Raw genomic sequence first — 17307 nt, 5'->3', positions numbered from 1 at the left:
AGAGACACACACTACCTGCTTTAAATATGTAATTTTATATCCAACCCTATCCACTAGTTCCACTCTAGGGTGTCATGAAGAACCACATAGCTGTATTTTTCAAGCCTTCAACTACTTATCCCAAAAGTGTGACCGAGGAACATGAAATTGAAAATATCTACACTACATGCACACATTTGGGAAGTAAACATCTTTTATGAAAAGTTGAAGTTCTTTGAACTTTTTCCCGCTGGAAAGCTTTGGAGTTGGGGGAGAGCTAAGTTCAAACAACATTATTACTTAATTAATTAGGAGCGGTTATTTGGCCACAAATGGGGAAGGAATCGTTTGTGGGGGTTTTGTTGTAACTTCTCCCTAAATATATGGATGCAGGCTGTGTTTTCACCTCACAACCTGTTTTATAAAAGCATAGGGACAAGCAATATCAAAACATAAAACCAACAGACCCGAAACCAACAGACCTTAGTAGCTGTATAGCTATAACAGGTCAGATTGTGTGTGTGTGTGCTCTTTACTTTCTTTTAAAAAATCCAGAAGCCTGTACTTTTCTATCTCATAAATATTTCAGATAAATCTATGAATAATTAGTGCAACAAAGATTAAATCTTCTTCTAAAGATGCACGGTGAATGAAGTAAAGCACTGCTAACATGCAGCTAAGTCTTGAGCATTTATACAGTCTGAAGCAGGAAATTTCTCGCACACAATAGAGATTAAACACACTCGGTGCATACAGTATTCTCCTCAGCATTCTGAATTGGGACTATGGCGTAGCAGTTGTTGTCTTGAGCAGGTTTTTCTTGGTGATTTTCAAGCCCGGTGTTACCTACCCAAGTGGCAGTGACACCAGCTTTCACTGAAGCCTTATTACTCTTAAAAGAGCAATTTGGTTGGTTGCACGGCTATTAGGATCAGACAGCCAAGCTTAAAGCTGTCAGTACAACTGCTTCTCATCTGTTCTCTCTCTCTCTTTTTTCTTTCTCTCACCCCCCACAATCCTGACATCTTTTCTCTGTTCTGCTGGACACAGGCATTACTGTTTTTATCATTTTCAATCACGCTCACACTGAAAGCTGACGAATATATTCCCACTGAAGCCAAAGTGAGGAGCACGAAATTCTTTTATAGCTCCTATAGTAGCAGCAGCAACAGCAGCAGCAGCAGCAGCAGCAGCAGCAGCACTAGCTGCATGTTGTGTGTGGGAAAAGCTGGATCACAGAGAGATGTGGCGTTCCTCAGGGCTACTTCACTAGATATTACTTCAGAATGGCAAAACCTCTCCGTGTACTGATTTTTCAATGATTAATGACTCCTTTCCAAGCAAAGACTGAATGGAGAAAGTGAGGGGAAAGATGTAAGGGGTGGGGGGAGAGAAGACCTGTGGAAAATAACTTGCGGAAATGTTATCATCAGAGAGAGAGAGGGAAATTACAATGCTTGAACTTCTTTTTATTTTGATGCTGCTCTTCTCTGGACCAACTCTAAGCAAGCTAAGTAGGACTAAATCAGGCAAGCACTGGAAGGGTGGTAAGTGATAAAAGTTTTATAAGGAATGTCAATCGGAAACCCTGAAAAGCAAACAGGGCTCATATTTGATTTCTTGGTAATAAATATATTTTTTTGAAATGGTTGAGGTTTTAATTAGTGTCTAGATTTCAGATAAATTCTGAATGGAATATAGAATTGAATCTAATGTGTTGCTTGTACATTTTCCTGTGTAAAGCCTTTCCTTCCAAAAGGGAAGTATTGACTTAAATAAGCATAAGAGATCTTGGCATATCTGGATAAAGCTTTTGCCATGTACATATTCTAAACAGGTGATTTAGAAATTGGTGTACTTGTGATTGTGAAAGCATTGTTTGCTTCTTTCAGAATGGATATGGGAGAGGGGGAAGGGAGAGGGGGCACAGATGTTTGTGTCTATGTTGCCTGTAAAGGCACTGTAGGCTCCCGAGATTGACCTGTTTTATATATATATAGGTACTTTATTCTGTTCAATGTACACATTATTAGTACACATTATGAAATTGTTGGGCAGACATTTTTCAGTACATGACTGTTACGGAAATGCAGTGCCAGCATCACTAATGGACTGGCTGACTGTATCAGTGTTGATGTGTTAATAATGAATAATTGCATTAACTTTATTGAATTTATTTTATTGTGCTAAGAAAAAAAAACCTTTTACAGCTTTTGAAGGCTGCAATCTATTTCTTTCCATGCTCATAAACTCAGGAGGATATGTATGCTACTTGTGCTGTTACAGTTCACTAAATATTAATTTTGCTAAAGTTTGCTTTGTTTTGCTTCTGGAAAGTAATAAATTGATATCTATGGGAAAACATTGGATAAAAATAGTTGATGGTCAAATAGTAAATGAATATAAATGATTTGGGGGGGGGAGTGGTTGTAGCTAGACAGTATTCGCCTTCTCTTTCACCCCAGACGTTTCTTGATATTGTTGATTGGGAGCACCCCAGGACTTGTGCACCTCTCCAGTTGATCACTGCTTCAATAGCTTTTTCTGGTTTTTTTATACTGTCAGTGTTGTGATCTGAGGTTAAAGAGTAACATCAACATTAAGAAGAAGTTTTAATAATTCATCACAACATCTCAGCAGGAGACTCTCATCCCATCCCTCCCCCCCCCCCATCTCTCATTGCATGAAAGACTTTATAAACCATCCACGTGCTGTATCTTCAAGGGAAAAGTTCCAGCAGGAAATTAGCCTGAAATGTGTAAAGCACAAGGTAGCCAACAGATTATGAATCTGTCTTCTTTTGCTTTTGCTTTATTTCAGTGAAAGTTGTGGCAGGTGAACATGACTGGCTTGCTTATGACATGTTTTATTTTTCTTCTTATGTGTACTTGATACCCGTGCAGAAGAACTTGCTGTACTTCCTGCCTGCCAGTGTCAACGGAGGCAGGGAATGTGGTTCATGAAATGCAGATGGTGTGAAGCTGAGTTGTGACAAAGGCCTACAGTGAATTTGCAAACTAATCATGTTAGCTTAATAGAGAAGATCCCTGCCTTCTCTGGTAGCTATAGGTTTCTCCACACAGGCACACCATCACATCACCTCCACTACATGAAACAGACTTTCTCTCATGGTCACTCAATAATGATATGGTTGATAAATGAGTAGAAATGCCTAAGCTGCCCCTTGATGGTTGTGGCAAGGTGGAAAGCAGAGTGCACATCCCTGCTTGGTTTATAAAAGCTTGTGTCCTTATTAGTTGTTTCTTGATTGTGTGCAAAAGGTCAGTTGACTGTTTTGCTGTGAATAAAGTTTCCACAAGCCACCACTCAAGGCATATTGTGGATGTTTCTGGCAATGCCTGACAATGGCAAGTTAGGCACTGGATAAATGCCTTGTATCTCCTACTAATGTAGGAGAAGCTGAGATGAGCATAGGGAAATAAGAGGCTGCCATAAGCAGAGTACTTGTGCATGAACGGATCCTTAGGTATGAAACTGAAGTGCTTTGCTTTGGCTATACAAATATTTGGTAACAAACATGTACTGTACAGTTTTCAGAAGTTATATGGACCCTATACAGAGGGAATGCAATGACGGAACAGATTACATTAGATTCATTAGACAGGATAGAGAAGAGGGAAGAATATTCAAAACTGACATGTCCGTTTGGGAAATATATTTCTCTATATTCTCCCCCACTTCCACTTTGGCTCTAGAAATCTGGAAAAACCATGAGCACATGGGTTTTGTAAACATTTGTACTTGCACAAACATGTTCAGATACTGAAAGTTCCACAGGTGACAAAGTACCTGTCAGGCTTTATATCTTTGTTGGCTCACATCTTACCTGTGGTTTTGTTGTTGGTTCTCTATCTCCCAACAAGGTACTGATTTTTCCAGTAGTATCAGGGGACAACATGTTTACTACTCATAGTGTTTCTTGTTCTGAATACATGGTAAGTACCAACTGTTCTGAATGCTCAACATTTTGTTGTCAGTTACTGTTGTTGAAAGAGGTGACTTAGTTCTTCTAATAGTTATTTCCCGCAGTTAGTACCGAGAAGAATTACACTTGCACAAAACAATATAGGTATGATAAAATATTGTTTTATTTGAAGTCTGGCTTGATGAATAAAGATCTGCCAGCAGCATAAGTAAGAGCTGCTGCAGCATGTGTTTCCTCCACCTCTTTCCAGTAATGTTAGAAGGTCCAGGGCACATGGGAGCAGACCATAAAAGGTTTCCTTCACACATAATTATTGTACTATATTGTAGGATAAGGACACGGGTGGCGCTGTGGTCTAAACTACTGAGCCTCTTGGGCTTGCTGATCAGAAGGTCAGCAGTTCAAATCCCCGTGATGGGGTGAGCTCCCATTGCTAGGTCCCTGCTCCTGCCAACCTAGCAGTTCGAAAGACCCGGAAAAACTGTCTGCGGACAAAGGCCGGCTCCCTCGGCCTGTAAAGCAAGATAAGCGCCACCACCCCAGAGTCATCTGTGACTGAACTTAACTGTCAGCGGTCCTTTACCTTTACCTTTATTGTAGGATAGGGAGTTCTGGCACTGAAAGGAGCCACAGGTGCTGCCAAATCACCTGGCTTCTAAGGTACTTTGGGCCCTAAACAACATGGGCCCAAAGGCTTGTATTCAATGCAGCACTAAGTAACCATCCCATTAGTGCAAGGATTTTCACTTGTCAGCAGGACTTCCCCCACTCTCCTCTTTCTGTGCTTCCCCAAATCTGGGAGTTCTTACAACCCCATGGAGCAGATTTGGGGACATAGATGTGCATAGCACACTTCCTCAGGGTATGAAGCCAGGGAATTTGTCTTTGTGGAAGAGGAGATGACAGTGCTCAGGGGAAATTACCTTGGCCCCACTTGGAGGGTTCATGCTGTTGCCTGACAAAAGGTGCCCCCACAAAAGGTGGCAAGCAGTAGGCTCTTTGCAAACAAACTAAAACACACTCCCACCATTGCAGGAACATCTATCCCATCCTCCTACAGCTTCTTCACTGTGCTAGCACTCATGGCTTGAAGGGAGGTGGGCACCATAACCTGCTTGAACTTGTGAGACACATCTCACTGGAAGACACAGAGAAGCAACCTGGTTGCCATGGTGTAGCTAGTACTCTACTACAGCTGAAAAAAGGTCAGGGACTCACAAAGCCACATTTTAAAAAGACATTAATGTGTGTCTGGGCACACCTGGCACACCCTGTACACATGCTTATATTTGGAGAGTGCATGGGGCAAGTGTGGAGAAGGGGAAGAAGTCCATATGTGCAAGTGGAAATCATTTCATGGTTCCCCCATGCCCCAGAGGTTCAGTTCACCTTTACCAGGGCCTGCGTCTTTAGTGTTCCAAGCCTTGTGTCTGGAAGGAAACATCCCCACTTTCTTTTAGGTGCTTTTTAAAAACAAAAACAATACCCTAGACAGTTCAGACAGGCCTCTGTTGAACTGGATTGTTTTTGTGAACCAACCATTTTTTATCAACATGTTACTAGTGCTTTTATCAATTCTGTTGTCGTTAGATTACATTTTTCTGTTGTGCATGACTTTGCTGTATTTCCTGTGAGAGCCTGGTTTATAAATATTTAAATAAATAAATAGTGCTGAAGGAGCCAGGTGATGGGGAAGGAACCACACTGCAGCATCTCCCCTCTTGCTAAGATAATGTTGGAAAGGGCCTTTAAACACAATGGATATGAACTGTGATAATAAATACCTTCTACAAAATCACCAGTGTGCCTATAGTGTGACATCTTAAGAACTTGGACGTAGTAACTGTGTGCTACTTTTACAAAGCAGTTGCCCTGAACATTGTCTGAATGCTGCAGTTGTAAAGAATTCAAACTGTTCCTTCTTAACTTATATGTATGAATATTCAGTTATGTAGGGGACATATCCAAGGATGTTGTGTATTGGCCCCAAATCTTTTTTCTGAGTGCCCTGGGTGTTTCTGGGTAGGTAGTGAACTCAAGGGAAATAGAACTGTGATGTGCTTTTGGATTCCAGGTAGGCTATTCACTTAGAAAAATTGATTGATTGATTGATTGATTGATTGATTATTATTATTTTATTTAGAGGTCACTCGGAAAGTAATAAATGGGGGCAATTAAAGAGAAAAGTGAATTTATTTGGAACAGGATCTCTTGGGAAATTGATTGAGATAAATGAAGTGAAAAGCATTTAGGGTGATCTAGAATGGAGTGCAAATTAATTCAGGGCTTGTGCCCTGCATCTTTTAAGTACACTGCTAGGTATATCTGATCTTGAGATTCATCATAATAATCTACGGAAATCACATCTACTTTCATATTGTCAAATCTTTTCTCAGTATGCACATAAAGATTTGATGTGGGTTGGAAATGGATACAGTGGATTTACATGTATATAAAGAGAAGATGTGAAAGCCAAAATGAGAAAATTGGGCATCCATTGACAACTAGTAGGCCATTGAGAATGTCAGGTAGGTATAACTGAGGAAGTTGGGAAAGTGCTAGTCTTTACTTTTGTTCAGCATACACAATTAATAATTTGTTAGAGGGAAAACTGAAGTTGTTCCTGCTGGCTCCACCCTCAGCCTCCACACAGGTATATTGTGTAGGCTTCCTATACATTATCCAAGGCCTCAAACATTTGAAGGTACAGATTGCACCAGGGAGATTTGTCAGGTACTAAACAGTGGCTAGAAACATTACAACTTCTTTCCATCTATAATTTTTTCCACCTACAAATCCAGGTGGAAATCCAGCAAGTCATTAGACATTTAAAAGAGAAATGTTGCTGTACTAATAGTTACCCTGCGAAAAAGTAGCAGTTTACTTCCACATTACTTTCAGTAGTAAGATACAGTTTAATCTCAGCTGTAACAATTTTCATGTCTTTGTCTGACATGAAATACTATACTATACAAATACTATTGCTAAAGAACCTATGTATGCAAAGGCCACAATGCTATTCATCAGAACTGATGTGTAGTTAGCATGACTTATTTTAAAGAGAAAGCTTCATATCAAGAAGCATCATTATTATTCCTCAGAGAAAATCATACCTGCTACTGGTTTATCACCAGATAGTTATCCATAATATATCTGCAGTAAAAAAAACTTGGGCCACAGTTTTTGGTACATGTGTGAGTTAAAGGAGCACCATTTGTCCAAGTTGCAGTATCTGTGTAAAGTTTATACAGCAGCCAATGGGCAAACTGTTAACAGTGCTTACATTTTTAACAGTGCTTACATTTTTACTCTTTTCTTGGCTCCTTTTAGTACAACTCCTCCAGCTGGAACCCAACCTCTTCTATACCAAAGTATATCTAGGATTGTGTGGCCTTGATTCCCATTTTTTGATCCTGTCCATTCTTTCCATTGCTTTTTCTTTCTGAGTATAGAATGTTGCCCTTTGCAGTGCAGTACCATTCATAGGTCCCAGTGTCTGTTGCCCATTATCTTATTTGCAATGCCACCTTCCATTGAATTCCTCTTTGTATTTGCTTGCAGTGGTTGCTGTTAGAAAAACCCACACATCCCCAAAAATTACTTGTCAGAAAGTAGATTTGTAATTCTGAAGAGAAGATTCTTAAATTAGAAGCTGAGCAAATTCATTATGGGAAAATAGATGTGAGGAAAGAAGCTTTGGAACAGTTGTGAAGTATTGTCAACGTTAGAGAATCAGCAGGCAAAACCAAAGTTTCTTAATTAGCACTACAAATAGAATGAACCCATGGAAATTGCCTGTTAAATGTTCTAAGAGATCAGATATTCAGAGATATTAAAATGCTGGCTCTTTTTTGGGGAGGGGGATCTGGTTTTCGTTTTGATTTTACGTAAGTGATTTTTAATGTGAACCGCCCTGAGACCTTCAGATATAGGGTGATATAGAAATAAAATAAATAAATAAATAATCATAATATTCCAAATGATGAACTACCCCACATGCATATTGAGGTGCCTAAGAAAGCTATGTGGATATTTTGGCTTTCCCCATTTTAGTAATTTTTTAAAAGGCAGTTACATTAACTTCTAAATACCATTGATTTTAGACTCTTAACAACTCAAAGAATTTTCTGATAAATACTCAAGTACCACATTATAGCTTTTAAAAGCCATTTGTAAACACCTCTAGGAATTCTTCGGAAGAAGGGAGTGAAACTTTGGTTTCATGGTTTAATCTTTAAAACCGTTTTTCTTTTTTTAAGAGAAACAAATCATAAGTAATGCTAACCTTTTTGTTATTCCATCATTAATCTTCTGAATGCCATGCAAATCTTTTTACCCACAAGCCCATTATAAAATGCTTTTTATAAGTATTATGCATCTTTCAGACAGTTTCTGTAGATCAGGTGTGGGGAAGTTTGGTCTTCCAAATCCTTCATGAACTACAGCTACTGCCAGTCCCAGGAAGCATGGCCCAGATTATGGGATATGTAGCTCAGCAACATCTGGAAGGCCAAAGGTTTCCACACTTGCTATAGATACTTTGTATGAGCTGTCTGGAAAAGAACCTGATGTTGGGAAAGATTGAGGGCACAAGGAGAAGGGGATGACAGAGGACGAAATTGTGTTGTTCTCACTAAATCCATAGCAGAGGAGCTGCCAAAGTAATGACTTAAGAAACGTCTAAATCAGGCATGGCCAAACTTGGCCCTCCAGCTGTTTTGGGACTGCAATTCCCATCACCCCTAGCTAACAGAACCAGTGGTCAGGGATGATGGGAATTGTAGTCCCAAAACAGCTGGAGGGCCAAGTTTGCCCATGTCTGGTCTAAATAAAGAAACAATGGGAAGATCTGGGATACACTATTCCTAGTTCAAGATAAAGACTTTAAAATTTGCTAGAATACAGCATTAGACTACAAGCAAATTCTGATGGATTCCACCTCCCCCATAAACCTGTAAAATAAATCTCAAGCCACGGGAATCACATTTTACAAGTTTTACAAGTTTAGGCTCTGCTATGCAAACATGCAGGCAAAAGTATTCTGACATTTTTTGAAGGCGTTTGGACTATATTTGGCATCATGGTGGAAAATGAATGTTTGGTGAATAAAAGTGTGCTGAACGGTCTGGGCGCAGAATGCCTGAAAGGAGAAACTAGGATGTTACTGGTAGCATTCAGATTCCATGGTTCTGCTCCTCCAAACTAGAAACTAGTTGTGTGTTTATATCCTCCTTACTAACTAATGCTGCCTAATAAATGACTTCCTGGGTTAATCAAACCATAGTTTGTCATTCTGTGGTTTCAGCAAGCCCTCACACCCCAGATAGCAACCACAGTTTGATCCTGGTAAGTTTTCCAGCTTTTATTTGCTCGTTCAAACCATATCTTGTCAGTTAAGACAGACTATAGTTGGATTATGTTAGCAAGTTTTTACTAAGCCACACATGAGGAGCGATTGTTTGGCTCATTTCCAAAATATGTCTGAATGTAGCCACTATGTTAAAATGGAAAAAGATGTATATGATGCATATGCTTTCAGCCATGCAAAATACAGTAGTTTATGTTGAATCTGTGCTATGTTTTAGCAGAGAATGATATTTTGTGAAGAAAAGAGTAATCTTTACTATGCCTATGTCATTTAGCATATGAATTTACAACACTGAATTTTTTGGGGGGCGGGGTGAGAGATGTGTGATTTTTTTATTTTTACTGTGAAACATTTAAAGTAACATGCTAGCAAAAAGCAGCTCTGTGGCTTTTCAATATGTGGTAATAGATTGTCTGTGGTAGGGAAAGCTCAGACATCCCAAATCAGCTGACTTCACTGTGGTAATGAATATTTGTGCAAAGCCACCTTACTCTGAAGACTTATTTGAGGTCTGAATGCTTGAGACACAGAGTTACTGCCACTTTGATTGCTTTTATGTAGAAATTAATTTGCTAAGCATGTCTCAAAATCAGGTTATTCTAATTGGCTAAATTTTCTTTTTAAAGATTTCTTTTATTATAGTTCTGTGTTTGAATATGCTTCCTTTTCTGATTGTTTGATTAAATTCTGAATCCTTTTCTATGTACACTTGAGGAAGATGTGACCAAGAGGCTAATTCTTCCTGCTTAATGGTAATGAGCTTTGACCCTATAAGCTTTGAATTCAGAATTATAATTTGGAAAGTTATGGTGTGTGTTTGCAGAAACTTTAGTAAATATGCTGTGTGCAAGAGCCTCAAAAGCTCAACGTGCAAGTAATCAAGATTTTTGACGGTTTATACATGAGTTTTTGTTCAGAGTAATCTGGAAGTGTAAATGATTTCACAATATGGAATGCATATGATTCACTAATTAGGAAGGTTTGTAGGACCTGGATTTGTATCAAATAGGGTTTCTGATGGCTAGCTTTAAATTGGAGCATTTGGCTGAACTTCAAGGCTTCTTCTTTTTCAATCTTGGCTTCAGTGGTTGCCAGTTGACAATGGGATTCAGTGTCGTATTTGTGAGAATTTAAATGTACTGACACATGAAAGCAAAGAGTGGTTCTCCTCATAACAGTGGTGATTTTTGTAAAAAGTGAATGTTACACAGCAGAAGAGGACAAATGAACTTTGTCTTTCTGGAAATAACATGACGCTTGTCTGTTCACTTTATAATCCATTCTATCCTGTCAGCATATCCTTATGCATGCATTTAAAGCCCCACACAATTATAACAATGTGAGGTTTAAGTAGAAATATGGTAGCTGCCTTCTCTGTCACATCCCCATCACCTATCTCCACTGCCCTTCACTTGTTGGAAGGCAAAGGTCTGCAGCAGGAGGCCTGCTTTACTCAGGTCCCTAGCTTGTGTAAATTAGATTCCTGCAGAGACACACTGCATTTTTACTGATAGCATTAGTGTATCACCATTAACCCTCTAAACATGCTAGTTAAAGCACCAGACCTGCTCTGTAAGAGCTATTCCATTCAGGGGGAACTCCTCACAAGTACACTAATTTGTTCAAAACACCTTTTTAAGTGTGACCATTTCTGCATGATAAAAAATGGCTGAGTTATGGTTCCACCAGCTTCTGCTTCATATTCTTGACCACCCATGCTTTAAGGACAAAGATAAATACATTTGAGTAATATGAAACTAAGGGTTTATAAAGGCTCCTTAGATTGAATAAGGGACTTAATGAAAGGCAGATAAGGGGTTGTTGTTATTTTGGGGGGGTGTTGTTTGGTGGGGGTTGTTGCACGTGCATGTGCTGCGATAGAGCGCTCCTGTGCATGCACGAAGTATGCAGATCGCCCCTGCATGCTTCTGGATTTGCCGCGTTCATAACCAGAAAAAACGCAACATGAAGCAAACGCAACTCACAGTATGACTGTATAAGACAGCAAGGGTGAGTTTATGGTGAATCCCGGCACCTCTTTTTTCTAGAAAAATAGCACTGCTCTCTCCTGTATTTTTATGGGCAGAATCCAAAATAAAAATTACATTCTCTCATTGGTTTCAGTGGGCGAGGTTTAAGCATGTTTAATTCTCCTGTTAAAATCAATTAAGCTACCATCCTGGCTCTACAAGAGCCAAAGCACAAACCAAAGAATCACAGAATAATAGAATTGTAGACTTGGAAGGTATCCCAAGAGTCATCTAGTCCAACCCCTTGCAATGCATCCATGGTAGATGACCATCCAACCTCTGCTTTAAAACCTCTAATGAAGGAGAGTCCATAACTTCCCAAGAGAGTCTTTTCCACTGTTGAGCAGCTCTTAGATCAAGTCAATTTGGGTGTGTTTTCATTTCACAAAAGGGGAGGGTCGGTTCTTGCTTCAGTTTTTTGTACACCCCTACAGAAACTGAGCAAGAAGTATCTTCCTTCATTCTATAACTTTATCAAGAAGTAGAAAATCTATTCTTAAAAATAAAAAAATTAACATGTAATTTTGCCACAACAGTGAAGCTTTCTGGGTAGGGTCTGCCAACACTATGAGCAACTCAACTTTTAAACTCCCCTAGCATTACTGTGTGGAGCTGCAGTCTGTTGTACAAAGGATGCAATATTGTATCAACCAGTCTCAGCACACCTCTTTCTGTGCCCCAGTTAGCAGGTTTTCACCACACCAGTAGAGACATCTTCAGCCTGAGACAGAGCAGATGCCTCATAGCATCCACCAAGGCACCACTCTTCCTCTCCTCATTTCCCATGCATCAACTTCTTGCTGCTTTAAACAGTGGACACTCCTAGGCCCTTCTAGGCCATCTTGCCCCCACTATGTCTTGCTGTGACAAACGTAAGGTTCTTCCTCAAAGTTAGGCACTGAGGGAGAGATGGCTCCAGAGAGTGTTGTTGCTGCTGCTGCTTTAAAGTTTCAAATTGCTTTAAAGTAGCAAATGTTCACACCTTAAACAGTAACACTTTTGTGCCACATCACCCAAAATACCTCACTGAGTCTGAAGACCCTGTTGACTCCAAGTAACCTCAGGAGGAGTTGTGGCAAAGTGGTGACATCACTCGTAGGGTTGTGTGCAATGGGATAATGATGCTGACAGCAAAAGGCTGCAGCCACAGAGCAAGTGGAATAGTAGCAGGCAGGCCTCCATTTGGCTGGGGCAGGACACCAATCTACTTCCCCTTCTTATCTGCAGTCGGAGAGGCAATAGCTCACCTTGGTGAACTGGAAATTCAGCCCAGGCCAAGTACTTCCCACACTCTAGTTGTCTAAGTCCCTAGATCTTAGGGATTTATTTTTTTTCAACCCAACGGTCCTCAAATGCATTTCCACCTTAAGCCATCCTTCTGAGCACTCTGAGAGCTTGGAGGGGGATTTGTGCTGAACCCCAGATACTTTGGGGTGGATCCAATAGATCACTTCTTTCAAAGGAAGGATTCTTCTTTTGATGGAGAAAGTATTTTTCTGCTGGATGAAGTTAAGTTTTGTTCCAATACATTCTCTGAGTGCAGATTATTACTCTTATGAAGTAAAGACCAATGATACACCATATAGACTATCCCCTTGCCTGGCAGGCACCAATTGGGAAGTACTATGGATCACATCCTCAAAGCTGAAAGGCCAGCAGTGGTATGTTAACCATGATTCAATAACTGTCCTTTGTGCAATCCAACAACATGCTGACAATTGCTTTTAATTTGCACCACTAGTGGAATTCTTGGCTGTGGGGGTTAGAGCACTCTCCAGGCGATAGAAAAAGTGTGCTGAATTAACCTACATATAGATTCCATAAAGAGTCCATTTGAAGAACTATACTACCATGGTGCTTTTGATGGCAGGGAAAATGTTATTCTCCACTGCCATTGTTTGTACTCAGTGATATTTAGTGGAATTGTTCCTGTTGCAAAATGCCTTATTGCATCTCAGTTCTGCTCATCTAAAAGAATATCTGTTGGTATCTTTCTGCAGTTTCAGTGGAAAACATTTTGTAGTGGCCTTTCCTTTCCTTTCCTTTCCTTTCCTTTCCTTTCCTTTCCTAAAAAAGCATTTTGACTGATTTTGCTTCAAATGGGCCACAAACCATTCCATTCCAAACTGGAGAGAGGCAACTGCCTTCTGGGCCAGCATTGTCCAGGCTCAGCTAGGTTGAGGGAAAGCCCCAGGTGAGCTGGGCCAACCCAATATCTGCCTCAAACTCACTTTGTATCAGCAGGTCTTGGATCTGGATTGTGCCTTTCTGAAGGGGAAAAATATTGGTTAAAGCCTGGTTAAATAATTTCAAACTTTATTTATTTTGTACACAAATTTCAATGCTGTACACAAAATTCAATGTGCATTAAATGGGTGTACATAGTAAAATCAACGTAATAGAATGACAGGTAAAAACATTAAAATACAAACATCAGAAAAGCATAGAACTGTGCCACTATTTATTTATTTATTTATAAATAAATAAATAAATAAATTTCTGTACCTGCAAACCAAGGTATTTGATTCTGCCAAACTTGCCAGTGTTAGGTAAATAGTATGGTTCCAGCTCAGCAGCAGACATTCCTGTGTAATTCAGACGTTTGGGCTTCTAGCCTGACTTTAATACTACAGCAACTTTGAATGAGTTGAATGGACTAGTTCTCGGTGAATTAGTTATTGGTATTGAGCAAGTTGTGGAGATGTTTTTAAACAGGATAGCGTATTGAACTTAGTTGGTGTCTAAGGTGCTATTGGACAAAATTTTTATTTTTATTTATTTATTTGGACTGCGTCAGACCAACACGGCTTCCTACCTGAATCTAGAGCCAGTTCCTGTCTTTCTTGTCTTCTTAGTCCCACAGTATTAAGTGGTTTAAAATTATTTTTATTTCCAATTCCATTGAAATTATCCTAAGAAATTCCATAACCTTTCATTTTATCATTACTATTGTTTAATAGCAATATAAAACCACTGGAGGTGATTGTCCTGTGATTAGCAGTATTAAAATATGCTGAATAACACCATACAGTACTCTGGTCTAGAAGTAATGCTTTGGGAGGCTGAATTGGGGTTTGTATTTGACTAAATGAGAGCCACAGTGAATCTAAACAATATAAGATGGAGGTTGTGGCTCATGTAACTGAGAGAGGATTTCCTTCCTAGAGATAAGTCGTAGCCTTTTGAAATAACATAAGCAAAAGGAAATGGATTATTGATTCAGTCTAAAATTAACAGAGTGAAGGAGGAGTCTTTCTGCCTTTAGAATACCAAAGAATGTGATATGTTTTCTCTGTATCATATTTAGTGCTTGTATCCAGTTTATAAATTCACTTTTACAGCCAACACTGAATTGTCTCCCTTGGAAATGCTTACCTGTACTATAAAAAGCAAGGCTCTTGCAGAATAAGCTACATGCACTGCGAATATGGGATAATATCATGTATTATTCATGCAGATTTACAGTATCTGTATTACTCTTTCCCATCCCTTTCCCAAACAATGAACACAGTAATTCCACTTTGCACGTAATGTAATATACAAAGTTGTTTTTGTTTTAAAGTGTGTTGTAAAAGTCAATTTTCTCAACATGCTTTGGTCCATCTGCAAAATCAAAAAAAATATGATTGTATTTTTTCAAGAGCAATTTTAGTGATAAGTTAAATTTACAACATCCATACATGAATGTACAAAGCAGAAAGCTAGGTTTGACATATCTTTTGGTTTAGAATGTGAGTTGGGGGGAGGATTTAGAGACCTACTTTCTGACAAGACCTGGATGTCGAGTCTTGATGCAAGTGGGCTTGATGCAAGATCCATGCACTCTGCCAGGCTGCTCCTTCTGAACATCATTGGTTAGCTCCAATCACCCAAAGCTATTCTTACCTGCTTTGCCATGGAAACCCCACCTATCAGCTATAATAGCTTATAGAACCTCCATGCTCAGAGTCCGTATAACTCTACTGGGAGCAAGCAGAAGAAGAATATGGTTGTCTACATGCTGTGCTGGGTTGGCTGCTGTTGGAAAGAGAAGGTTTAGATTAGACAGAGTGCCTTAAGAAAAAAACCACAAATTGAATGCAGTGTAGGGGATGAGTATGAGCTCCAAACACCGAGCCACGCCTTTAATTTAACATTTGTTCCTGCAAAATGTATTTAAGGAAGTCAAATTAGTGAGGCCTCTGAGATCAGTGCTTTGTCAAAGTCCCTTGTCCAAGGTGACAAACAGAATACAAGGCAGAGGAAGGGCCAGGTATACCAGATGCAGAATACCTTTAATGCTTTTTTTTTTTTTGCCAGCTTCAAAAAGCATCTGGCTCATCACTGTTGGCAATATAATGATGGGCTAGATCCAGCCACCCATATTGATGAGCTAATCTACTAGAACTTCCACTACTGGCTACTACCCTTGCTGCACAAATAAGAAGAGTTCATATTTCTCTGCTATGCTCCAGTGCTGTATTGAGGGACAGGCAGAGATAGACTCTGGTGATCCTTAGCGCACCTGCAGCAGTATACTGTGTTGGACCTTTAGAACCCCCTTCTGTCCCCCCATCTCAAATTCAAAAGAATATAATAGTCGTGTTTGTTTGGACCAAATGGCTATCTAGGTCAGGATCCTGTTTCACACAGTTGCCATCCAGATGCCTATGGGAAGCCAACAAGCAGGGAATGAGCCATTTCCCATTGTTCCACATACAAGTTGGCAAGTGTGTAAGACTTCATCAGTGGGGATTCCAACCTGGGAAGTCTAACTGCTGTGTACACTCACTAAATTAAACTTGCAATTAGACTTCATTATGGTCTGTGCAGATTACCTTGGGGAGCTGTGTATGAGATGGAAAGATTGATCATGTGTTTATGCTTCTGCAGCTCAACTTACATACGACACTCACCAGCCAAACCAAAGGTACCTTTTCCCTTCAAGGAGTGCAAAGTATTCCTATTCAGAAGAATTCATAGGCTTATTAGCAACAATGGTCAGATACAGAGCTGATTTATGTACTATTGGAGTACCACAGGTGCTGATCCACATAGTTCTGCCCACATGGCTAGAGCAGATTATGTGGTTGCAAACCATGCTAGAGAAAAAAGGATTTATATTATATATTTCTTATCCTGCTATACACTCTTCCATCATGGGGAATAGATGTGGTCATTACCCAGTGTGGAAGAAGACCAATTATGGAGGTGGCACGAATAATACCACTACAGCTAACATGTTAAATGGTATCCCACTTTCAAAACATTTGACAGAGTAGAAACTTTGAACATAGGAGCCTATATACTGAGTAGCATATGGAACCATACCTACTGCATGGGCTAAATTCAGAAATAATGCTTTCCTAGAATTGAATATATCTAATCACGTCTGTCTTTCTGTCAGGACGATGATGCTAAAATGGTCTTAAAACAACATCCCCTCACTTTGCATTAAAGCTCTGAGACCAGCACTCAGCTCTGTGCATTTTGAACTCTGTGCAATAAAAGTTTTAAGAGATAAGAAGCTTTTTCTATTTCAGGGTTGCCATTAGTCTGAATAATGCATAAACAAGGGGAAAGGTTTGAAGTACTACTGAGGATCACAGTATAGCTTCAATTAAATTATACATCATTATCACAGCTGCCAAGACTGATGTGGGATTTTGGCCTCGTATATCACTAAATGTTCTATGTAGCTGTCTTGTCTAATTCTTTATTTCAAAGCAACCAACAACTCTCTTAGCAAAAGGGGGGAAATGAAGTTAAAAACCCAGTTTCAGAAACATGCAGGACATGGCATGGTTAATTATGATGGTATTTTGATGTGTCAACAATCAAGCACTAAGCGGGGGAAAGTTCAACCCTCTAGCATCAAAATAAAACACAAGGGAGAAATCAAACACTACTGAGTCGTGACATATTAGTTCTTGATTAAACAAAACACTGCATGCTGTCTCAGTCAGTGGAGCACTATGCTTTATATCAGATAAGCAAGCCCTTTG

At 39.6% G+C, this 17307-nt stretch overlaps 1 protein-coding gene across 17 annotated transcripts in view; it reads left to right on the top strand.

The window, feature by feature from the left end:
- Positions 1-1384: 1384 nt before the first annotated feature.
- The window catches only part of ROBO2 (roundabout guidance receptor 2), an 810838-nt gene continuing 794915 nt past the window's right edge, over positions 1385-17307 (top strand). For all 17 annotated transcript variants that reach the window (XM_082220702.1, XM_082220695.1, XM_082220699.1 and 14 more), the window contains exon 1: positions 1385-1526. In XM_082220702.1, coding sequence (XP_082076828.1) covers positions 1400-1526 — 127 coding nt within the window. In that variant the 5' untranslated portion in view covers positions 1385-1399. The remainder of the gene's footprint in view (positions 1527-17307) is intronic.

This window comes from Podarcis vaucheri (assembly GCF_965113315.1).
Source record: "Podarcis vaucheri genome assembly, chromosome: 4".
NCBI lineage: Eukaryota > Metazoa > Chordata > Lepidosauria > Squamata > Lacertidae > Podarcis > Podarcis vaucheri.
This window is presented reverse-complemented; position numbering and strand designations above follow the sequence as displayed.